The 23,266-nt window shown below is 39.4% G+C and overlaps 1 protein-coding gene across 2 annotated transcripts in view; it reads left to right on the top strand.

The window, feature by feature from the left end:
* ANO6 (anoctamin 6) overlaps positions 1 to 23,266 on the top strand; it is a 190,165-nt gene that overhangs the window by 107,935 nt on the left and 58,964 nt on the right. For both annotated transcript variants that reach the window (XM_053921587.1, XM_024575416.4), the window contains one exon: positions 9,371 to 9,499. In XM_053921587.1, the coding sequence (XP_053777562.1) occupies positions 9,371 to 9,499 (129 nt within the window). The remainder of the gene's footprint in view (positions 1 to 9,370; positions 9,500 to 23,266) is intronic.

The following is a 23,266-nucleotide window of genomic DNA, read 5'->3' as shown; positions in this document are numbered from 1 at the left end:
ATGTGTTAGGTTGATGGAGAGCTCCACTTCCATTTGGCAACAGCCTGTGCCAGGGTGACTTGGTGGGGAAGGAACATTGGTGCCTGCCCATGCGTCCTTCCCTGGAGAGAGCTGCCCTAGCCCCTGCCCCTCCAGCCCTTGCCCTGAAGCTAGTCAATTCACTTCTCTCTCTGTACGGTATTCCCCTGGTGCTTTTGGAACTGTGGCCCCTGTCAGCTTAGAGCAGGTGAATTTGTGAGTGTGCACGTCCATGCGCATTCTTCTCAAGAGGGATGCCTGGCGTTCCAGCAGCCTTTCCTATCTTGGAGGTGATCCCACTGGTTTTCAGAGGCAGGTGTTGTGGAGACTCCTTTTCCCAGCACTGGTGTCCCTGACTGGTGAGCCTGATGTGAGGCTGTGACCCCTCGTTCCTCAGCCGGGACCTCCCCAGCCACCGCGTCCTTCCTGATTTTAATCATCACATGTGAGTGCGGGACCAGTCCATACCACATATCTGCTGCTCCTGCCAGTCTCCTGCTGGCTTCTTCTGCGTAGCCCTTATGTTCAGCTAGTCTTCAGGGGTTTCTCAGTGATGGTTTTCAGTTGCTTAGTTGCAGTTTTGATGTGGTTGTGGGAGGAGGTAAGCACAGTGTTTACCTCTTCTGCTGTTTTGACTTTTCTTATTTTGGGTTCCCTTCATTTTTATCCCCATAATAATGATAATAACAGGAAGAAGAACAGTAGTAGTACTAGTAGTAATAACAACTATATTCAATATCCTGTCTTTGAGAAATCAAAAAATCCTATGTACCATATTTGAGAAAATTTTGAGCACAAAAAGGTTAAAGTAACCTTTTGAAAATTGGTATAGTTTACTGGAACACTCATTCCTCAGAGTACTTGACTTCTTGCAAATTTCTCATAATTGATGGGAGGAGTATTTTTGTAAGGTTATTTGTTACCTATAGTCAGTTTAAAACATGTTTGTGCCATTGTTTTAAACGAGTCATTTGGTTTTCTTAACTCTTGTTTTGGAAGCCTGTCTGCACCATCTTTTTCATGCCGCAAGAACAGCCGTGCCTGCACGCTGCGTCTTTAGTTAAAGGGCACACAGTGTTATCTGTTAAAAACATTGGAGCAGCTGAGAGGAGTTGTCACAGTCCTTTGCTTTGCTGGGCACAGGGTGCTCTGATTTGTCTTTCTTCCTCTTGCACTGAATGAGGTTGCAGCCATCAGTTCCCAGAGAAGCGGTCTGAGGGACTGTGGCCGAGGGATACACGTGACAGAACAGTTCGAGGAGGGAGGGACAGTCGATGACAGGGCTCTTGTGGTGTAAACCCTGAGTGGCTGAGAAGCTAAAAATAACTCAGGGTAGTTCTTAAACTGGAAATGGAAACCTCCTGTGAAAGATGAAGAGCTTTCCGGCAATGACGGGTTGTAATTACAAGGCCGCCTGCCGAAGAAGAATCATACAGGAACCTGGTGAAGAGCTTAGGGCTTGCTGCCTTGCACCCTCACTTATGGCTTATGTATCTTCTTCAGCTCAACAGTCTGATAGCTATAGCTTGGAAAACTCCATTTTCTGTTTTTTCCTCAGATTATAGTCGCCTTCTATGAGATTGGCTCTCCACTCAAAAGCATAAAATTTCAGGGCCTACAGCTGTGGATTTGGTGAATGGGAACTACCAGTAAATATTTCTGAGTCATAATGAGTGAGTTTTTCAGGAACCGAACATAGATATGCAGAGACAGTTGAAGTACGATTAAGAGCAACAGGAGGATAGGTGGAGGGGAACCTGTGGTTTTGAAGTCCAGCTGAAATTACTGTTTAAGACTTAGGATCTTAAAGTTGTAGCTAGAATATTGTGAGTCTATTAAGTCATGGAGGACCTTCTTGTAGCAGTATTATTTTGGTTCTAACAAATTCCAGAATATAAGATTGGGAGCTATTTCTTAAAGGTCCAAAAAATGCAATTCAGGACAACCATCTTGTGTGGGTAGAAACCTACAAATCATTCTTGCCCAGGAGGGGGTGCACCCTGAAAATACTAATAGGTTCAAAGAAGTTTTAGGTAAATGGTTGGATGTTAAATCTATATGGGACTGTTAAAGCAAGACATTTTGAAACCTTAAGAGGTTAGCCCCCAGGCGGATACCCATTCTCACAAATGTTTGCTGTATCATTCTAAGACTTTGGTGGGAGTATCTGAGACCTTAGTCTCACCCCCATGTCTTCCACCAGTGTTACCGCTGCCGAGGAGAGCCGTGCAAACGCAAGATGGCGTCTCCTAGAAAAAGTATGAGCATAACCACCAGAGGCATTTCTACATTTTTTTTCTTTTCTTTTCCTGTTTTGATTTTTCTTTACTTGTTCCCCTTTTCTACAGATCATCTTTATGGAAGGATAAACTGAGGTTTTATATATGAACTGAGGTTTTAAAATAGTGAAAAGCCATTCTATGCATTTAAAATGGTGAAAAGAAGAAGCATTTTATGGCATAATCTAATTACAAACGAACTGCTTCTATCCCTGATGAGAAATGATTGAGATTAACAAGTTCAGCTATTTGACAACTAGTCCTAGCCATTTCCCAATATAAAATAGCAAGACTATTCTTTTTAAGAATTTGTACATCAGTTTTTAATTTGTAACAGGAGTCATTTATAAACTAAATAACTAGTAGATTCTGAATCTAATATACATATTAGATTATTATATATATGTAATATACAAGTCAAAAGATGTGACTGACCTTTGGTAGTTGCATGGTGCCCCATAAACTGTAAGGGAAGTTCATCCCAGGAGGGTGGAGGCAGGGGTGATGACGTCTAACACCAGCTTGGCACAGTCCAGTTCCATTGCACAGTTTCGGGAACATGTCGACATTGTCGAACCCAGGGCTGGCTGTCAGTGCCCCAGACTATTTTTTGCTTTTTCTTTGGGCACTCACTTGGCATTTCTGTGGGCCTCTTTATTACCATTCGTCCACATGCCCCTTTTGCCTATCTGGTCTTCAAGGTCTCATCAGTAAAACTCAAAAGAGAATCTACTGGGAAGTGATTACATAACAAGAGGGTTCAATTAAATCAAGAATAGTAGTAGGCACTTCACAAGAACTGTAATTCAATTGGGCTCTCGAGTTAATGTTAGAGCTCTCTAGCTAAAAAGTACAAACGAGACACAAATTGACTATCATGGGAAAAGCACAAAAGATTGAGATCTAGTGATGGTGAGTAGAGACGCTTTCATACTCCACTGGTGGAAGTGTTTGTTTTTATAAATATTTTGAATGACAGTTTTGCAACCTCTGTATCAAAAGCTTTTAAAAAGGCCACACTGGTTAAAATCTGCTCCTAGAGCCCAGCCTGAGGGAATTGTAAGTGAACAGGTGCGCAGGTGCGTATGCACAAAGGTGCTCGTTGCAGCAGTGTTTATGAAAGCAGCAAATCGGAAACAACCTAGTGTTCATCAGTGGAGGAACTGTTACCTAAATTACGTGGCAGCTATTAAACAGGCTGGTGCAGAGCTTTATATCAAGCTAGAAAAATGTGTGTGATGGATGTTTTTAAAACAGCATAGTATGTATGGTACGGTACCATTTTGGTTAATGTGTGTACATGTGTGTGTGTGTGTGTGTGTGTAAACCTAAAAAGATGTACTTCCAAATAAGTTCTACTCATCTCTGGGAAATGGGATTACATATGATTTGTATTATTTCCTTTATACTTTTTTCTGTCTTCAGACTTTTTTTGTATTGAGTATATATCACTTTTATTATCAGGAGTAAATAAGCTGTTTTTATTCTGAGAGAAAAGTAAATCAGGCTCATGCTACATGCAAAGGATCAGCAGAGAACTCAGGGTGAGGAAGGGGAATGTGTGATTTGTACAAAAATCATTCTGGGTCACTCCTGAGTGCATCTTGATCATCAGAGTCACCACCAGGGGACTTTCTTGGAACATCCTGAACTTGACCCTAAGAGATTTGGAGCCCTCGCTTCTCCATGCACCCTCCTTTGAACAGGCCCCTTTCCCACCACACTTGGTTTCCATCAGCACTGCCCTGAATGCCTGGGTCCTGTCAAGAACATGCTCCCTCACCCCCCACAGTGTGCCATTTACTGAGCTGCCTTCCCATGTGGCTCCCCTGTGTGTCCCCGAACTTCTCCCTGTCCCTGCTATTAAAATCTAACTTCTTTTCCTCTCAGCCGTGCTTCTCACAGTGCCTGTCTATCCACCTTCAGCGTCTGGCCTTTCATACCTGCGGTTCTTGGTGCTTTTCTCACTATTAGGTGCTTTTCTTTGCATTTTCTCACTATTAGGTGTTCTTAGTCTGAGGAGGTGATCTAAGTGTAAGGAATAAAATTTAACCTGCAGGAATTTTGCACAATTGTGTAAAGGGAAAAAAAGTTTTACCAATACTTATGCCTTGAATCTGCCTGGACTGCACTGCACTCGAAGGAAGCATTTCAGAATATGTCTCATCCATAACTGCATGGCATGTAAATAAAATTTCATTATGTTTCATATTTTGTGAGACCAAAATATTTACCTAAAGGCTTTTGCCTCTAAATACTTGTTTGCCTAGAACTTGCTATATGCATGGATCAGGGTTTAATTAGAAATAACGGGTCCTGTATTTTTACTTTCATTCTCTGCTCTGATTAAAGTTTGTTTTTCTTTCTGTTCTGTTCTTCTTGGAATTAATTATTTTGTTTTGCTAGTGCTAAAGACTGCAGACAGCCACATGTTTTTTCCATATTCACTTATCAATTGCTCTTTAATTGTGTTTTGATACTGTTTTCCATAATGTAATCCCCAACTGTTACTGTTATACAATAAACCTTTCTTGCATGCTGCTTTGTATAGAGGTTGAGACCATTAACCCAAATAATCCTGGAATGCTCTCCAAGTTCATAGTCAATGACAGCCATATCAGGGCAGGAATAGGCTGTTTGGAAATTTGAAAGATACAATCAGATAATAACATTTGCTGCCCAAGGCAAGTTTCCAATACCCTTATGCCAAAACAAAAGGTTGAGCAAAGATCCTAGTCTGACTGCTTTTTGTCCAGATCTTGGACAAATAAACTCAGCATTTTAAACTCTAGGAGTAGAGGCCTCTATTGTGCAGTGGGGTTATATGAGACACTTGAGAAGTGCTGGACAAATGTTAAGCAGCAGGTTATTTCACGGACTCACCAAGTGTCGATGATGCCAGGGATTCCAGGAGGGTGTTCACCTGTAACCGACCTACAAGCCCCAGTGCAGGGGCACTCAGGCAGCGGTTTCCCCAGGATCCCCCTTCCTTCCGCCCTTCCTTCTCTGCCCAGAAGACAGACCTCACCATCATGTAATCCTGTGACCCTTCATATGTCTGAAGAATAACATATTATCTGAGAAGAAGTCCAGTGCTTTATTTCATTTAGAGTCTGCTTAGGAGAAATTTTCAAGTAACTACTGGAAAATGCTCATCTTTGCACTTGCCTATGTGTCCTCTAGGACATTCTTTCTCAACCACTTGTCTTGCAGTATAAAGTTCTCAACCGCCCCAGGGACAAGACTGGACCCACACATAGTTCCTAGCCAGTGTTACAGAACAGAAAGAGTTCCTCCACCCAGTGCTAGCAGAGCCAAATGCGGGACACTGAGAACTGCAGTGGAGAAATATTGCCTATTTTATTATGAATGGTGCCACCCAGGACAACTGGAAGCTTCTGCTGAAAAGCCTGAACTCCCTGATGGAATGTAGGTTACAGATTTTTTAGCGCAAAATCACAAGACACTGTAGGCTAGGGTTTTGGGTCGTGTTGGGAGCTGGTTGGTTGCAGGTGAGTTCAGGGTGGTGAATAACTTTCTCACGTCTCGAGGGCAGCTCTAGGGTCTGTTTTGATGTCCCTCTGTCTGGTTTTATGGGATAGTAGCTAGGAGGTCATTCCACCTTAGCACTCAGGAATGAAAACATATAGGTTAAGATGTTATTTTTAGCCTTCCAAAGGGGATGGGAGTGAGAAGAGAAAGAGGGGCGAAGAGGGAGAGAGATTATTCCTAGAGCTAGGATTTAAAGCTAAATTTAATCAAAGTCATAAGGACCCTTGGTTTTACCAATAGCAAAAAAAAAAAAATGTGTTTTTTTTTCGTGTCCTCAAACTCACAACTCTAGCTTGAAAGCACTGGGCAGAGTAATTTTGCTGCTTGCATTTTTTATCCTGATTTGGTTAAGGAGGATCCTGCCCTTTCAGCTCTTCTGTTGAAGTAGCTGCCCACAATCGGCCGATGGAAGCCAGCTGAGAGGAGGGAGGCCTGGGAAACATTACTTGAGTAAATCACTTGTGACCTCCTTTCTTACTCTCTCCTACATTGCTTGGCTAAGCCCTTCTCTCTCCCATCCCTCCTTGCTGCACAGACCAAGCGTGTCTCCTCTTTATCCCAAGTGTGAAATAAATGTCAATGCCAACAGCCGTTGTTTTGCTTTGTTTTGATGCAATGACAAATGTACCTAGATAGGCCTTTTAACCACTGTAGCCTTTAACTTTTAGTGCAGTTTTAGGTCAGGTCACTGCGAATGAGTAAATGGAGGCCGGGTTGGTGGGAGTTCGTATCCTTGGGGCCAGAGAGAGCACTGCGTGTGAACAGATGTAATGTCTAATGGACTCCAAACTCTAATTAGAAATTTGCTTGCTATTTTTTCCAAGAAGGTAGAAGTATTAGCAGCTAGAGGCTCTGATGACTTCCTGAGCATTGAAGACATTTGTCTGAGACCCCCAGGGTGACAGTAACTAAGTTACCCTGATGAGTAGAAGAACTGGCATATTTCCCAGCTGGAAAGTCAGTAACCATACGTAAACTCCGATCTCTAAAATGATTTTACCTGATACATTTTAAGTCGTCTCTTCACATATTTTTTAAATTTAAGCCACTGAACAGAAAAAGCTGGGCTTCAGGAATTATTGTATTTCATCTTGGTGCCATTTGGCTTGTTAGAAAAGACTAAAGATAAAATTTTGAGTAGACTCCAAGACAAGGTACAGAAGCCAAGACTTGAATAATCTCCCTCTAAATAATCAGTCATTTAAAGAAGACTCTTTATGTTTACCCTGAGAAATTATTAAAATTTTACTTCATATAAAACAAACACTTCAGGAGAGGAATTATTTTTTTAGTTTTTTGTCATTTCGGCCCTGTTGGGAGGGTGAGTTGGGCCTATAGTAGAACTTATTACTGGAAAATCTGGCTTTTTTTTTTTTTTCTTGACAGCTCAGTTTTGTTCATAAATCAGTCTTCTTTATTTACGCCAGTTCCCTTGTTTGTCACATATTCTTTCCAGCCCAGCATTTAGTTTCTCTCTTCTTCCCAATTATCGAGTAGAATGCCTTCAGCCAAGAGATGGGAAACCTGGACTGCACAGCAGTAGAGAATTGGCACCTTTTCCCTGGCATCGCATTATACTAATACTGTATCGGAGTTTGACCTAGTTATTTCTCGCAGAAGATCGTCGCCAAGTCCATAGGGGTTTTCCTCCAAACAAAGGGTCATAGTCTTCTATAATGTGAAGGGGGACCTGTGTGCAGACCAGGTTCCCTGGGACCTAGCTGCCCACCTGTGCTCCCAATGGCCATGCAGGGAAGAGTGCCCGGAGTCCTGTGCAAGTGTGGTTCTCACTCCGGGCCCATTTCTTCAGAACTGAACTTCAGTGAGCTCCTGCTGGCGCCACCTGAAGCAGCGTGATACGGGCAACAGAGAACAGGTTGCTTTTGTGCACTTCGCAGACGTCTGCAGGTTTTCGTGATCAGGTTTTCGGGACTGTAGTCCACGCCACCTCCGTTCCTCTTTGCCATTCTGAGGAACTATTCATTTCTTTTTCTCTACATAAAATTTTCCTCTCGCAGCTGCCCTGGCTGTCACCAATGGTAACATCTTCATTGAAAGGAAGAGAAATTGAAGGGGCCTCAAGGACTCTGTGGCTGAAATGAAAAAGACAGGGCCTAGCATTTTTGTTTAGTGTTAAATACTCTTAAAGTTTATTGGTCTTAAGTAGCTGAAATTGCAAATAAAAGAATGGGGTAGTGGCCTAAGGCACTGATGTGTCTGTTTTCCTGGCCCTTCAAGGCCCTGGTTAGGAAAGGGCTGAAGGCCAGTCACACTGTTCGGTTATGAGGCTGAGATGAAGGTGCTTTGAGTTGGGTCACCTCAGGGGCAGCACGCGTTCTGCAGGTGAAATAACCTGCTGAATGGGAGGCACTTGGGATGCTCATGAACCTTCACATGCTCCCTGGTGGAAAAGAGGAAAGGAATCAAAAGGGTCAGGTTGGATATGTTTAGCACAAAACACATCTCAGAAGTGTGAAGAAAAGGAGGAAGTGTTGATAAAATTAGGTGGTTTTTATACTGATTGATGCTGAGTGCAGAGGAGAATTAATCACATTTAATGATTAAGTGGTTCTACCACATAACTGCAAAATGCAGTCTCCCCAGGAGCTTCTAATTTAAAAAACTGAAAGATTAAAAAATGGTACTCCGTTAAAAGCAGTCTGATTCTAAACAGCAAAACTAACATGAGCATCCTGACAAGCTGTGTGAGAACAAATTCAAGCCTTTTAAGACAATTCTATTCAAATCCATATATAATAGATATTGTTTTAAATTGTATCAGGTTTGTGTTTTGCCATTTTTATTTGGTTTTTTTTTAACCCATAAGGCTTTTAAGATCTAAATTAAAAGCTCATTTATTTTGTTATTGTTGGCTGGTTTTTTGTTTTGTTTGTATTTCCCTAGGAGTGAGAGATTATCTTTTGTGGATTTGGGAACAAATAACCGAAGACCATTGTAGCTTTTGTGTATACTGAAGCATATATGCATGTGTGTGTGTGTGTATAACATTTAATTGAATTTATTAATGTTATAAAATTACACCTTCCATAAAGCAGTCGGTCAAGAGGGATCAGGAAAACTGATGGAAAATGAAAAGATATGACATAAGAAGGATGAGATTTTCATCCACAGTGCTTTGTCTTAGATTTCCCTCCTCATTAAACAAACTTCAGTCCTCCAGATAAGCATCTCTGGTTACTGTGTTCATACATGAACTTGCTACTGCTTTTCCTGTTTGGAGTGGGAAAACTCTGGGATGAATGTGTTACATACACAATGCTGATATTTTCCCATGCACTTGGAGAATAATGCTAAGCTGTGCCACTCAGGGACCAACTTTCATTGAGAATACACTATGCTTGCGAAGGTCACGGTGACCATGACCTTTGTCAAGTAACTAGTAATAGATGTATTTTTCTTTCTCTAAAAATGTCAGTGTGCCCACTGAAGCTGGAAAATAAACGTGTAAATTAGTAATTTTTCAAAAATTTATATTGAAATTTGTTTTTTATTCCACACAGGAAGAATTTAATGGAAAACCTGACTCACTCTTTTTTAATGATGGCCAGCGAAGAATCGACTTTGTGTTAGTGTATGAAGACGAAAGTAGAAAAGAGAACAGTAAAAAGGGTTCAAATGAAAAACAAAGGGTAAGTTTTTTTTATGCTATTTCTTTTTATTTCTGATAATATTGTGAAATGACAAAGTATTATTTTTGTGTAAACAATAAAGTGAAACTGGTGTCTAAAACATCATACACCACCCTGGCTGGTGCAGCTCAGTGGATTGAGTGCTGGCCTGTGAACCAAAGAGTGCTGGTTTGATTCCCAATCAGGGCACATGCCTGGTTGGAGGCCAGGTCCCCAGTAGGGGGTATGCGAGAGGCAACCACGCATTGATATTTCTCTCTCTCTAACTCCCTCCCTTCCCCTCTCTCTAAAAATAAATAAATGAAAAGTCTTTTAAAAAAATCATATGCCATACTACCTTCATATACTCTCTGCTCATCATTCCCTCAAGGCATGTTAACAAATTGTTTATTTTTAATTTGAAATACAAGTTTCCACAGGCTCTTAATGTCAGTTGGTTTCACAGCTGAAGGCAGACTTTCTTCTATGGAATTATACCTTCCATCTGCAGAAAAGATTTACATTAAAAGCACACTTGGCTATTTGCAATTAGGTGGGAAAAGATGCTAATGGTTAATAATGACAGCAAGTATAATAATGACTAGCATTCAATCTGTACTCTCTCACAAACAGTATGTGCCTTTTGCATGCATTCTTCTCATTTAACTCTCCTGACCTATGAAGTGCGTTCCGTTACCTTACCATCACAGAGGAACGAGTTGACCCTCGGAGAGGTTAAATGGTTGGCCAAAGTCACAAAGTGAAGTATAAGCAATAGTGGAGCCAAGGTTCAAAATCTTATCTTGAATCTAGAACTTGTGCTCTTAACCTCACCCATATTCTGTCACCTCCCCTCCTTCCCTTTCATTCTTTGCCAGCCACTCTGCTTCTTCCTCCCTTTCCTCAGGTAACAGGACCATATTTATGTTGAGATCTTAAAGCATCGAGTGGGCTAGGGTTGTAACACCTGCTGGGATCCTCTTTGCCTGCCCCCAGACTGTGTTAGACTAAAGCAAGCCAAAAAAACAGCAGACGTGTTAGTGTCGCTTTTACCCACTTTGAAAGTCGCTCCCTCTTTGCTTATTTGTTTTTCTCACACCGGTGCGCTCACACGTCCAGCTGTAACCATCACTGTCTGGACACTGTCTCTGAAATACATCATTCTTAAATCTGTTTATGTCTGCCGATTCCTTCAAACCAAGTGACGAAGCCTGCTTATAATGAAGCGATCAGTCCTGTTTTATTTGGGGGTTTTGTTTGTTTGTTTGTTTTGGAGGTCCGTGTTTGCATGCCGTCACAGGATGAGCCCAGGCTTTGGAACCTGACTTCCAAATTCTAAATCTGCTACTATGTATATTATTGGAGTGATCCTAGCTGATGTAAGAAACTAGCCCCGAATGACAGTGGCTGAACAAGCATGTATTTATTGCTCATGTCAAGTCAGATGTGGCATTCCTGTTTGGCACCGTGATGGCAGGGTACAGGCAGGCTTTGTCCTTGCAGCCATTCGGGAGCCCAGGGTGACAGAAAGGCTTTGCCCGTATCCGAGAGGTGGTCTCTAACATCGCTGTGGACATGGACACAAATGGTAGCTAAGAGAAGGGATGGAGGCAGTGCTCCTGCTTCTTTACCTCTTTGGCCTGCAAGTGACTGCCTCAGTTGTGTTCTGATTCTGTTGATCGGAATTCAGGAAGGCGGAAAGTGTAGTTCCTGGCTGGAATGCCATTTCCCAGTAGGAACACCGTGCTATGGAAGTTGCCACAGCGACTAACTAGCTGTGTGACATCGGTGAATTTCCTTATCAGTGACTTCTTTTGAGATGGCTGTTATTTTTTACATGTTGACACTTCTGACATCAGGGTACATATTACAAATGGAGCGTCATAATTTCATTGGCTGAATTTTTTCTTGTTGGTAATAGAGTATTGGCCCGCTGTATAACTACTGGCATCTTAGATTCAGGAAAGTGGGACTCCTATGGGAATACATAGTCCACAGGATTGTGGGTAGGATTAAATAAAATAGTATATAGAGGTGCTATGTAGATTTTTAGAATATATTAGATAACATGTTAATTCCTATCCCTTCACTTTTATTTGGGGTTTTCTTTCTTATATAAAATTTTAGTTTTCAGTTACTGGTTACATTCAATATTATTTTGTCTCAATTTTAGGTATACAGCGTAGTGGGTAGACAATCATATACCGACAAAGTGTTCTCCCAATATTTTCAGTACCCACCTGGCACCATAAATTACAAATTACAATATAGTTATTACAATATTACTGACTATGTTTCCTATGCTGTGTTTTACATCCCCGTGACTGTTTTGTAACTGCCAATCTGTACTTCTCAGTCCCTTTATCTTTTTCATATTTGGGGTTTTCCTAAAATGCTGCACTAATATGAAAAGGCAAGATTCTCCTTCTGTTATTGTATAATTTTATCACTAGAGTTAAATAGCTTAGAGCACTTTATCATGTTCCTGTGGACACTTAAGATATCTTCTATGCGGTCGCAGTCACCATCGTCAAGTAGTCATTAAGCCTCCATATGCCCGTGGAACTGGGCTGAGTACTACATAAAGTGAGTTACACAAATCTCATCCATTAAAGTGTAAAGGAAACAGTTCTGGTTTTAGACAAGAGCTTCCCAGCCATGGAGAAGAAGCCCCAGAGCTGCTTGCATTATTAATAAGTTCTGTGTTTGCTTTACATAAAAATATAAGCCCCGGGGTAACTCTTATAAATCAGGAGGAGAAAAGTCACCATTAATCTTGGCGATCCCTGAACTCATGGATTGATATCCAGTGATGCGGTTTTAATAAGCTGTGCTTTGAAATGTTTTGAGTTTCTATTTGTACACATTACTTAATTTAGACTCCACCAGAATGCAGAGGTCAGCTTCAGAATCACATTTTTATTAATTTGAACAACATTTGCGAGTTCTGTCATGCTCCCTGTCAGGCCTTATTTGGGATTTAGGACAACACCAAGGAAAATATTTTCAAAATCCTGTTTTCTTCGAGAGGAAAAAAATGTCTAAATCATACTGGTTTCCTAAAGCAACGCCAAGGTTGCCTTTGCCAGGGGCTGATCTGGAGTACTGTTCCACACTCTTTAGTGATGAAGGAGAAGGAGAGACACAGCAGGGCCACAAATACTGAAACCCCAGAGGAGTAACCGGCTGCATTTCCCATGAGCAAAAGAGAAGTTATTTTTCTATCCAAACCTCCAAATAGCACGTTACTTTGTCCCCTCACATTAGTGAAAATACTTCATAAGCTACCTCGCATCTGCCTTTTAAAAGCACAACGATTTACATTTAGATTTTGCAAGGGGATGATTATAAGTCGTTTTGATAATAAATGTTCATTTAGCCAGTACTGTTCTTAGCATAGAATCAGTTTGAATTTCTTTTTTACTGCAAGTAAAAGGAAAATCAAACTCAAAATGGCTTAAATGCTAACAGAAAATAATAATTTTCTCATTTAAGAAGTAGCCTGGAGGTAGGACCATGTCTGGTTTAGTTAATTTATTGGCCTAACAAGGTCATCATTCCATTCTTCTGTCTGGCTTTTCCTAAACTGGCTTCACTTTGTCACAAGATAGCTGCTGCAGGTCCCTGGCATCCAGAGGCAAGAGGGGGAAATGCTCTTTCTCGGGGCCCTTTTGTAAGGGGGAGAAGGCTCCCCTAGGAGAGCCTTAGGCAGACTTCCTACTGCAGTTTATTGCCTATTACAAATCTATTCCTAAACCAACTACTGGCAAGATGAATGGAAGTACCATCATTAGCATAGACTAATCGAGATGAGTCTTTCATCTCTTGAATCACCGGACTACCCAAATACCTGAAAAACCAGTTGGCTTTTCCTAGTAACAAAGAAGGGGAGAATGACTGTTCCGTGGGCAGCCAGCAGCTTCTGGCACAGTAAATGATTAAGTCTATCTAAATATATTTGATCTAGACTGTTAAGAGCAAAAATGTTTCAAATAAAACAAGTTTCCATATACTTTTCCTACACTCCTTGCTCGTTTTTGTTAGTAATGCTTCTTTTCTCCATTTCATTTTTAGAGCACTCGAATAAGTGGCAGAATTAATCTATTTTACATTTCATTTGGTCTGACCTCCCTTCGAACAGATGTGTTCATGACGAAGTACTAGTATAATTCAAGTGATGGGAAAGAGAGTGAAGGGGCCTAGATGCCACAAAAAGAGCGAGAGCAGGACTGACTATATGTTTTACATATTTATCTTTTTTATCAGTGGAATTCATTCCTAAAGTTAATGGAAAATTTATTTCTTTAAAGTTGATGAACAATTTATATATGGAAGTAAAAATTTGTATTTCCTATAGGACCTTAAAAATTCTCTAGTGTATGGCAGAAGGGTCTGTCCAACAGACACCATAGAAAAAGGAGATTTTTGAAAATGAGTGATCCAACTAAATCATATCCAAAATTTCACATGATGTGAGACAACTGACTAATTGGTCGTAGATTCTCTAAGCTTTTAAAACTGTTACACATTGTTTTAGATGAGTTATTATGAGGCAGTGGTTGGCTAGAAGCTGGATGAGATCTCTTTGGGTGTTTCAAAGTTCATCAAAAAGTCCTAGTATGGTAAAAACAGTACATCATTCCATTTATTGACGTCTTACATTCTTTAGAAAAGTTTTATAACAGTGTCCACAAATATCTTGTACATATTTACTATTTTAAATTTTTGTTGTTGTTGTCAAAAGGATTTAAAATACAGTTTGTGATTTATTATTGTGTGTTTAAAAAATCTAATGTAAGTTCTATTAGGGACCTTGCTAAGCTCTTTTTAGTTCTAGTACTTTTTAATACTTGTTTTCGGTTTTCTGAGAACACCATATTTTCTGCAAGTGACAGTTTTGCTCTATCTCCATCTTTACACGTCTTTCTTTTTCTTGTCCAAGTGCAATGGCTAAGACACAGAACCAGTAATACATAGTGATCACCATTGCATCACTCCTTATTTCAGTGAGAATATTTCTGAAATTTCACCATTAAATATCAAACTTGCTATAAATTTTTGGTAGTTTTCTTTTAAAAAGTTAAAAGAGTTCCCTTTTAGTTCTAGATTGCTAAGATATTTTATAATTGAGTTTTAAATTTTATGGAATGCTTTTTAATTCTTCTTGTATCTATTGAAGTGATCATATGGTTTGTTTTCTCATGTGCACTAAGTATATAGATATTAGTGGCTAAATAAGATGGTAATTCAAAAATCATTTGTTATTGGCCTCAACATGCAATGTAAAATTCCTGTAGACATTAGCTCTCTGCTTATGCTAATACTATATTAACATCATTTACTTGTAATTCATTAAAAAGCATTTGAGATCAGTTACAGAAATATATCAAGAATAAAAGTAATTAGTATGTAAATCCAGGTAACAAATGTAAAAGCTAGAAAATAAAATAAAGCTATGTGTCAGAGTAATAAACAAAATGATTTATTATTAACCATAAGGTCCTGTTCAAAGTTAGAGTTCAGCTGCAAATCTGCCTCTGAGATTCCTCAGAGCCAAAGAGAATTGGGGTGTTGTCAATAATATGGTCTAAAGTTTGAACCCAGTAAAAGCCAAACTGGTTATTCAAAAGAAATATAATGTTCTGGTGTGAGGGTGCCCCGGAAAGAAATGCACCCCATGGGCCCTCATAAAGCAGGCCTGCCTGAACAGACCTAACATTGGCACGCCTTCTCCAAATTGAAATTAAGGGTTGGCAGAGGGGAATTGTGAAGAGTCAGAACATTTCCTGGAAATGACATATTTGCCACAGATTGTCCAGGCAGTGGACACGTGACACTCACATTAGGACAGGTTCAGAAGAGATGGTGACAGCCAGTGTCAGGTGGTGTCACCTTCACACGTAACTTTGGGTAGGTGTTCTCTCTCATTTTAGGAAGTGAAATCAGTGTAGTTTCAACTCCTTAATATTTTACACTAAGGCAGAGACCTCTTTATATTTTTATCTCCTTCCTTCCCACCCTACTTGCTTATCGTAAGATTGTACGTTAAAAGGAATAAATTAAATTAGAATCAGCAGTGTCAAATTACAGCTACAAAATGTGTTGTTGGTATAAGTACGTTTGGTTTAGTTTTGAGTACTCAGCACAGCAGCAGTGAACCCAAGTCTTGATTTTTGTTTCCAAAATGGGAAGTGTTCTTGAACCCACTCCTTAAAAGCAAACAGAGAGGAGAGTGAAATCCTGAAAAGTAAATCTGATTATTCTATTTCCTCTCACAAAGACATGGAGAAAAGAAAACCCTTTTCCTGATTGGTCCTTCTGAGGTCTGGCCTTGGATTTGAATGAAGAAGCTGTCATTTGCTTCTTCATTTGGGGACACTGGTCCCCAATGTCACCAATGTGTTACTTTTTAAAGGGTCATCTGTAAAAGAGTAAAGGGTTTGGAAAAATTAACTATCCTAATTCTCACATAAAATTGGCTTGAGGAGGCTAAATAATCAAAAAATAGCTGCCTGGACACACAGAAAAGATGTGTCCTAAAAACCAACATTTCTTCAGCTTATCAGATGGTAAGAGTCATCCACTTTGCCTATAACACTAGATTGTGTTAGGCCCCGTCCTATACCCTACAGAGTCAGCATCTTCAGGACAGGGGCCCAGGAATCTGCCTCTTAAGCAGTGCTCCAAGTTGTTCGTATGAGAAGGTAGCTTTGGAAAACACTGCCCGAAAATGCTTACAGCAGCTATCTCGGGAGTGGGTGACAGGTGATTTTTTCTCCATTCTTGGACAATTTCTGTTTCCTAAGTTGCCATTTATGTATTTGTGTAATTATAGCAAAAGTGTCCTTTTTTTTTTTTTTGAAAGAAAAGTTGAAGGGGAACATAATGTGAATCTTCACTTCCGTTCTGTGCTCACCCCCGGGGATGCCCATCTGTTTTCCCGTCCTCTAGTGAACATGCGTGGCCCATGTGAGTAGGCCCCTCACCAGACCTGTCCACTTGTGTTAAATGGTTTGCCTCCAACACGTGAGTTTAAACTAAGTCCTGATTAAATAATTTATTCTGCTTACCAAACCTTCTTGAGCACATGATTATTATAAACCAAATTTATAACTAATAAATAGCACTTAGAGTAATTAGACAGTAATTTTTTGCACAAATTAAGTACCTTTGACTTTTTCCTCATCCATCTTTGTAGGTTTAACAGAGATTGGCAAGTTGAAAAATACTGTGACAGCACCATCAGTACTTTGCCTAAAAAAGCTGTAAGAATATTTGAAATTAATCTATGCATGTATTTCATTAATCCCAAATGATTTGTGCTTTATTATCATCACAGTGAAATTCAGTAAATTTTACTTCTCAGACATTACAACCCCTGCTTTTTATGCTGAAAAAGCTGGGTGACATGGAGAAAAGGGTAGATTGGTGTTTGTAGTCAGTATTATTACTATGTAATTCACAAGCAAGTCCTTCCCCACAATGACTTTATTAAGCCAAATGGGATGTGTAATCTAAGGTGCTTAGGGACAGAAAGCTTCCTTAATTACGCCAGTCTGTCCTTTGTGATTTTGATTGCATTATTCTTTATTTCTCTGACAGCTTTACTAACCTCTAAAGAGTTATGAGTAACATCAGTGTCTGGAGTGAGAGGGGTGCTCTTGTCCTTTTCCGCTCTGAACCCCCAGCACTTTCCTGCACCAACAGTAATAGAACACCACGCACCTTTTTGTGACGTGCATAGCTCCTCAAAGGTTCTAGCCACTTCGGCTTTACTAGAAGTAGGTTAAAAAAAATCCAGGTCGCAATGCCAATAAATTGCTTCTCTCAACAAAGAGTAATTTATAGCACAATTTAATGTACAGCTAGGCTGTTTTTTTTGCAGAGCCAGTAGTCTAGTTTAATCATTTTGTGCTGCCAAATATAGATCATAGACTATAGGACATAGTTTAGTTTTTTATATGTAAGGTTTTCCAACGAGGCATATAGATAATGTTTAGTGAAAGATTGTGTGGCCTCTGATATTCATTTACTCAACAAATATTTATTGAACAATGACTGTGTCAGGCAATATACAATATTAATTTTCTATCATTTTTAACATGGAAGACAGCTCTAATCAATTTTTTTTAAATGTCAAGAACACAGTTACTTATCTAAGTGTAAATTCTACAGAGAAGTAAAGATGATAATTTCATATTAAACATGCCTAAGCAATCTTTTCTTAAATAAGCGCTCTTTTCCTATTATGCGCCTGTTTGACAAATATACCACATATGCTAATTTACTATAGCTACCTGACAAACCAAGAAAACTGGTTTGAGCAACTTTTAAAATATTCCACTAGCTCTTTGTGAATTGCCTTGCCAAAGGAAAATAACAAGAACTGTTGGTGGCAATGTGAGCTCTCGGTTATTGACTTCATGCAAGGAAGATTTCACAAGAGTCCAGGCAATGTTAAGAATACGTTTATTAAAGCTGAGGACAGTAAAACAAAGGAAGGTCTTAAGATAAAAGAGGCATGATCATAGCAGGAGTGAGCCCAGGTGGAGCTGTCTTGGCCCTTTGAAAACATGAGGAAGAGTCAAACCTAGCAAATGCGACCTTGGCTCTTTAGAAAGAAAGTCACAGAGGCAGAAGAAGTGATCCAGCTGGGCTGCGTGGACTCAGGAAACAAGTTACTAAGTCAAAAGAAGGATCTTTGGGAAAAAAAAAAAAAAGTAAAGATACACGCCTTAGGAAAGAAGGTGGGGAAGGGCTCAGGCGTGCTCCCTAGTGATTTTCTTTCTTTTTTTTTTTTATTTTTTATTGTATTTTTTCCATGACCAATTATCCCTCTTATGCCCATCTCCCTGCCTGCAGTCACCACACTGTTGTCCATGCCTTTGAGTCCTTTTTCCTTTTTGCTCAGTGACCCCTCTCCCCAACCTCCCTCCCACCCCAGAGCTGTCAGCCTGCTCTCTGTATATGAGTCTGTCTCTATTTTGCTTATTAGTTCAGTTTGTTCATTACATTCCACATATGAGTGAAATCATATGGTATTTGTCTTTCTCTGTCTGGCTTATTTCACTTAGCATAATGTTCTCCAGGCCCATCCATGCTGCCACAAAGGGTAAAACTTTTTTCTTTTTTTTTACAGCTGAGTAGTACTCCATTGTGTAAATGTCCCATAGTTGTTATATCCATTCATCTACTGAAGGACACTTGTTCTGCTTCCATATCTTGGTGATTGCAAATAACACTGCAATGAACACAGGAGTACTAATGTTCTTACGAACTAGTGTTTCAGGTTTCTTTGGATAAATTCCCAGAAGTGGAATTGCTGGGTCATAAAGCAGTTCCATTTTTAATTTTTGAGCTATCTCCATACTGCTTTCCACAGGGGCTGTACCAGTCTGCATTCCCACCAACAGTGCAAAAGGGTCCCCTTTCTCCACATCCTCTCCAGCACTTGTTTGTTCAGTTATTGCTGATGACCATTCTGACAGGCGTAATATATTTCATTGTGGTTTTAATTTGCATTTCTCTCATGATTAGTGATGTTCATGTGTCTATTGGCCATCCATGTGTCTGTTCAGGTCCTTTGCTCATTTTTTAACTGGATTGTTTGTTTTTCTGGTGTTGAGTTTCATAAGTTCTTTATAAATTTTGGATAGTAACCCTTTTTCAGATGTATCAGTTAATATGTTCTCCCATTCAGTGGGTTGTCTTTTTATTTTGTTGATGGTCTCTTTTCTGTACAAAAACTTTGTTTTAATTTGATGTAGTCCCCGTTGTTTATTTTTTCTTTTGTCTCCCTTGCCTGAGGAGATATATCATATATATATATATATATATATTGCTACAAGCGATGTCCAAGATTTTATTGCCTATGTTTTCTTCTAGGATTTTTATGGCTTTAGGTCTAACATTTAAGTCTCTAATCCATATTGAATTTATTCTTGTGTGTGTGGCATTAGAAGGTAGTCTAGTTTACAAAGCCCAAAGTGAGTAGAAGGAAGGATATAATAAAGATCAGAGAACAAATAAACCAAATAGAGTCTAAAGAAATAATACAAAAGACCAATGAATCCAGGAGCTGGTTTTTTGAAAAGATAAACAGGATTGATAAAATTTTAACCAGACTCATCAACATAAAAAGAGAGAGGACCCAAATAAATGAAATCAGAAATGAAAGAGGAGAAATAACAACTGACACCAAAGAAACACAAAGGATTGTAAGAAAATATTATGAAGAACTATATGCCAACAAATGGGACAACGTGGACAAAATGGGTAAGTTCCTGGAAATATACAGTCTTCCAAAACTAAATCAGAAAGAATCAGAGAATCTGAATAGACAGATTTCACCTAGTGAAATTGAAGCAGTAATCAAGAAAACTCCCAACAAACAAAATCCCTGGACCAGATGGCTTCACATGTGAATTTTACCAAACATTCCAAGAACTAATACCTCTCCTTCTCAAACTATTTCATAAAATTCAAGAGGAGGGAAGACTCCCAAACTCATTTTACGAGGGCAGCATTATCCTAATTTCAAAACCAGGAAAAGACACTACAAAAAAAGAAAATTACAGGCCAATATCCCTGATGAACATAGATGCTAAAATCCTCAACAAAATATTAGCAAACTGAATACAGCAATGCAAAAAGATCATACACCATAATCAAGTAGGATTTATTCTGGGAATGCAAGGTTGGTACAACATGTACAAATCAATAAATGTGATTCACCACATAAACAGAATGAAGGATAAAAGCCATATGATTATATCAATAGATACAGAAAAAAAGCTTTTAATAAAATCCAGCACTCATTTATGATAAAAACTCTCAGCAAGGTGGGAATAGAGGGAACATACCTAAACATAATAAAGGCCCCATATATGACAAACCCACTGCCAGCATCATACTCAACAGGCAAAAACTAGAAGCATTCCTCTTAAGATTGAAAACAAGACAAGGGTGTCTGCTTTCACCTCTCTTATTCAACATAGTACTAGAATTCCTAGCCATAGCAATCAGACAAGAAGAAAACATAAAAGGTATACAAAGTAGAAAGGAAGAAGTAAAACTATCTTTATTTGCAGATGACATGATACTGTACATAGACTCCTAAAGATTCCACCAAGAAACTACTGGAACTGATAAATGAATTCAATAAAATAGCAGGATACAAAATTAATATCCAGAAATCAGTTTCATTTTTGTATGTGAATAATGAATGATCAGAAAGGGAAATTAAGAAAACAATCCCATTTACAGTTGCTTCAAAAAGAATAAAGTACCTAGGAATAAATCTGACCAAGGACGTAAAAGAACTGTACTCGGGAAATTACAAGACACTGAAGAAAGAAACTGAAGGAGATACAAATAAGTGGAAGCACGCTCTGTGTTCATGGATGGGAAGAATTAACATCATTGAAATGTCCATACTACCCAAAGCAATTTGTAGATTCCTATCAAGATACCAATGACGTATTTCACAGAATTAGACCAAATATATGAAGAGTTCATATGGAACCACAAATGGCCCAAATAGCAACAGCAATCTTGAAAAGGAAGTACAAAGTTGGAGGAATCATGCTACCTAATATCAAACTATACCATGAGGCCTTAGTCATCGAAACAGCATGGTACTGGAATACAAACAGACAACAGACACATAGATTGATGGAACAGAATAGAGAGCCCAGGAATAAATCCACACTTTTATAGTCAATGTTTGAGGGACAAAAGAAGCAAGCACATACAGTAGACTAAGGGTAGTTTATTCAATAAATGGTGTTGGGAAAATTCAGCTGAAGAATGTAACTTTTTTTTAAAAGGCCAAGGCAGCTCACCTAGGCTCACTCCTATTGCTATGATCTTGCCTCTTCTATCTTAAGACCTTCCTTTGTTCACTGTTCCCAGCTTTAATGAATGTCCTCTCAAAATCACCTGGATTCTTGTTGCGAAATCTTTCCTGCATGAAGTCAAGAACTGAGAGCCCACATCACTACCAACAGAACTTTCTCACTAAAGTAAAACAAAAATGATACATTAACACGTTGAAGCAAATAAAAATGTCCTATCCTTGATTAAGCCTGTTTAAATATTTATAGTTAGTGGTAAAATAGAGGGTATTATATAAACCAACTCCAGGGTCTACCAGTTATCTTGAGAAAAATCAGGTAAATATCTCAGAAGTTCTTTGTAAAGAACTAGATAAAAACTGAATAAGATAAATTAGTACAACCTTTCTGGAGGGCACTATGGCAACACATATTAAAGAACATAAAGTTGTGTACACTCTGATTAATAATTCTGCTTCTAGGACTTTATCCTGAGGAAGTAATAATGGATACACGAGGATTATTCCACAAAGTATTTCATAGTAGTGAAAATTGGAAACAACCTAAATATCCAACAATTTGAGATTGGTTAGTAAATAAAAAAATCCATCTATCTGAGAGAATATTATGTCATTACAATGAGGTGGAAGAGAAATATGCCTAATTTTTCTGCATCTGGGATGTCCACATGTTCTATATACTCTTACTAGTGACTTTCCTCAATGGGGCAAAAGAGAGGAGATGTGAAGATGTGTATACTCTTTGGAGAATGAAAATGCTGTAAATCCATCAGATTGCAAAGAAGATAGTCCAGGAACCAGGATGACCGAGTGGCATGGGAGAGTCCAGAAGAGGGAGGGCTGAGTGGCTCACATTGAGATGCGTCTCCTGGAGTTCTAGCAGAATGGTGTCATTGGTACCCCACTGGAGGGATTAAGATGTCATTGGGTCTGCAGTGTAAAGGCCAAGTGGGAATTACCTATTTTTCTCCCAATGTCTGACTTTAAAAAGTACAGATGAGACTGTAAGAACTATAAAATAGACAGGATGTTTTTTAAAGGAATAAGGTAAGACAAGCATGTTTGAAGGGTATGACGCTGAGTACTTCATACCCATGATCACATTTAACCCTTAAGAAGACCCAAAGATGAAGCCATTTCTTTTCCCACTTTTGAGGTGAAGCTGCAGATGCTTGTAGAGTTCATCTGCCCATCACAGAGCTTGCAAATTGCAGAACCAGGATTTGGGTTTTGACTCCTAATCTAACCACAATACCCAGGAGCAAAAAACAAACCAAAACTGCAAGGGCTAAAGAAACAATGTAACATACTGAAATCCGAGAGGAGAGATCCCACAAAGGGGACTAGAAGTTACAGCCTCAGTTCAGAAATTGCGTAAAGGAGGAACCCTGTCTAACTTCAATGTGCAGCATGTTGCGGTCGGGTTGATGCGGCTGAGACGACCAAGGTGGGAGTGGCTTGTGTTTGGGACAGGTGACGACAGAGCTGCCTGCCTATAGAACTGGTTCATCGCCAGCTCTCTGAACAGAGTCCACGGTGTCTGAACATCACTTCATGCTGTCTCTGGATGCCCTGAGCTATCTGGTGGCAGTACACCTCAGAATTACACTGAGTCTCTCCTTCTTCGTCATGCTCTGTAATACCCATAAGTCAAAGTTTGTGGAACGTTTTACAGGCTTGTGATAGGGGAGCTCAGTTGTTACACTGCAATAATTTGTTTTCCTCAGTCCATTCCCACTTAACAGACAGCCATCGATCCACCATCCACTCAATTTATTCATTCATTCATTAGACATTTAATGCATTTTCTTCTGTTAGAGGCCTCAGTGCCAAGGATATCAAGATTAAAAGACAAACATCTCTAGGGGCAGGATGGTAATTGAAGAGCAGGCAGGCTGTGGAAGGATTGAATATTCTTAAAGATGAGAAACATT

This window comes from Desmodus rotundus, chromosome 3 (assembly GCF_022682495.2).
Source record: "Desmodus rotundus isolate HL8 chromosome 3, HLdesRot8A.1, whole genome shotgun sequence".
NCBI lineage: Eukaryota > Metazoa > Chordata > Mammalia > Chiroptera > Phyllostomidae > Desmodus > Desmodus rotundus.
The sequence above is the reverse complement of the archived record's forward strand: the minus strand, read 5'-3'. Positions and strand labels throughout refer to the sequence as shown.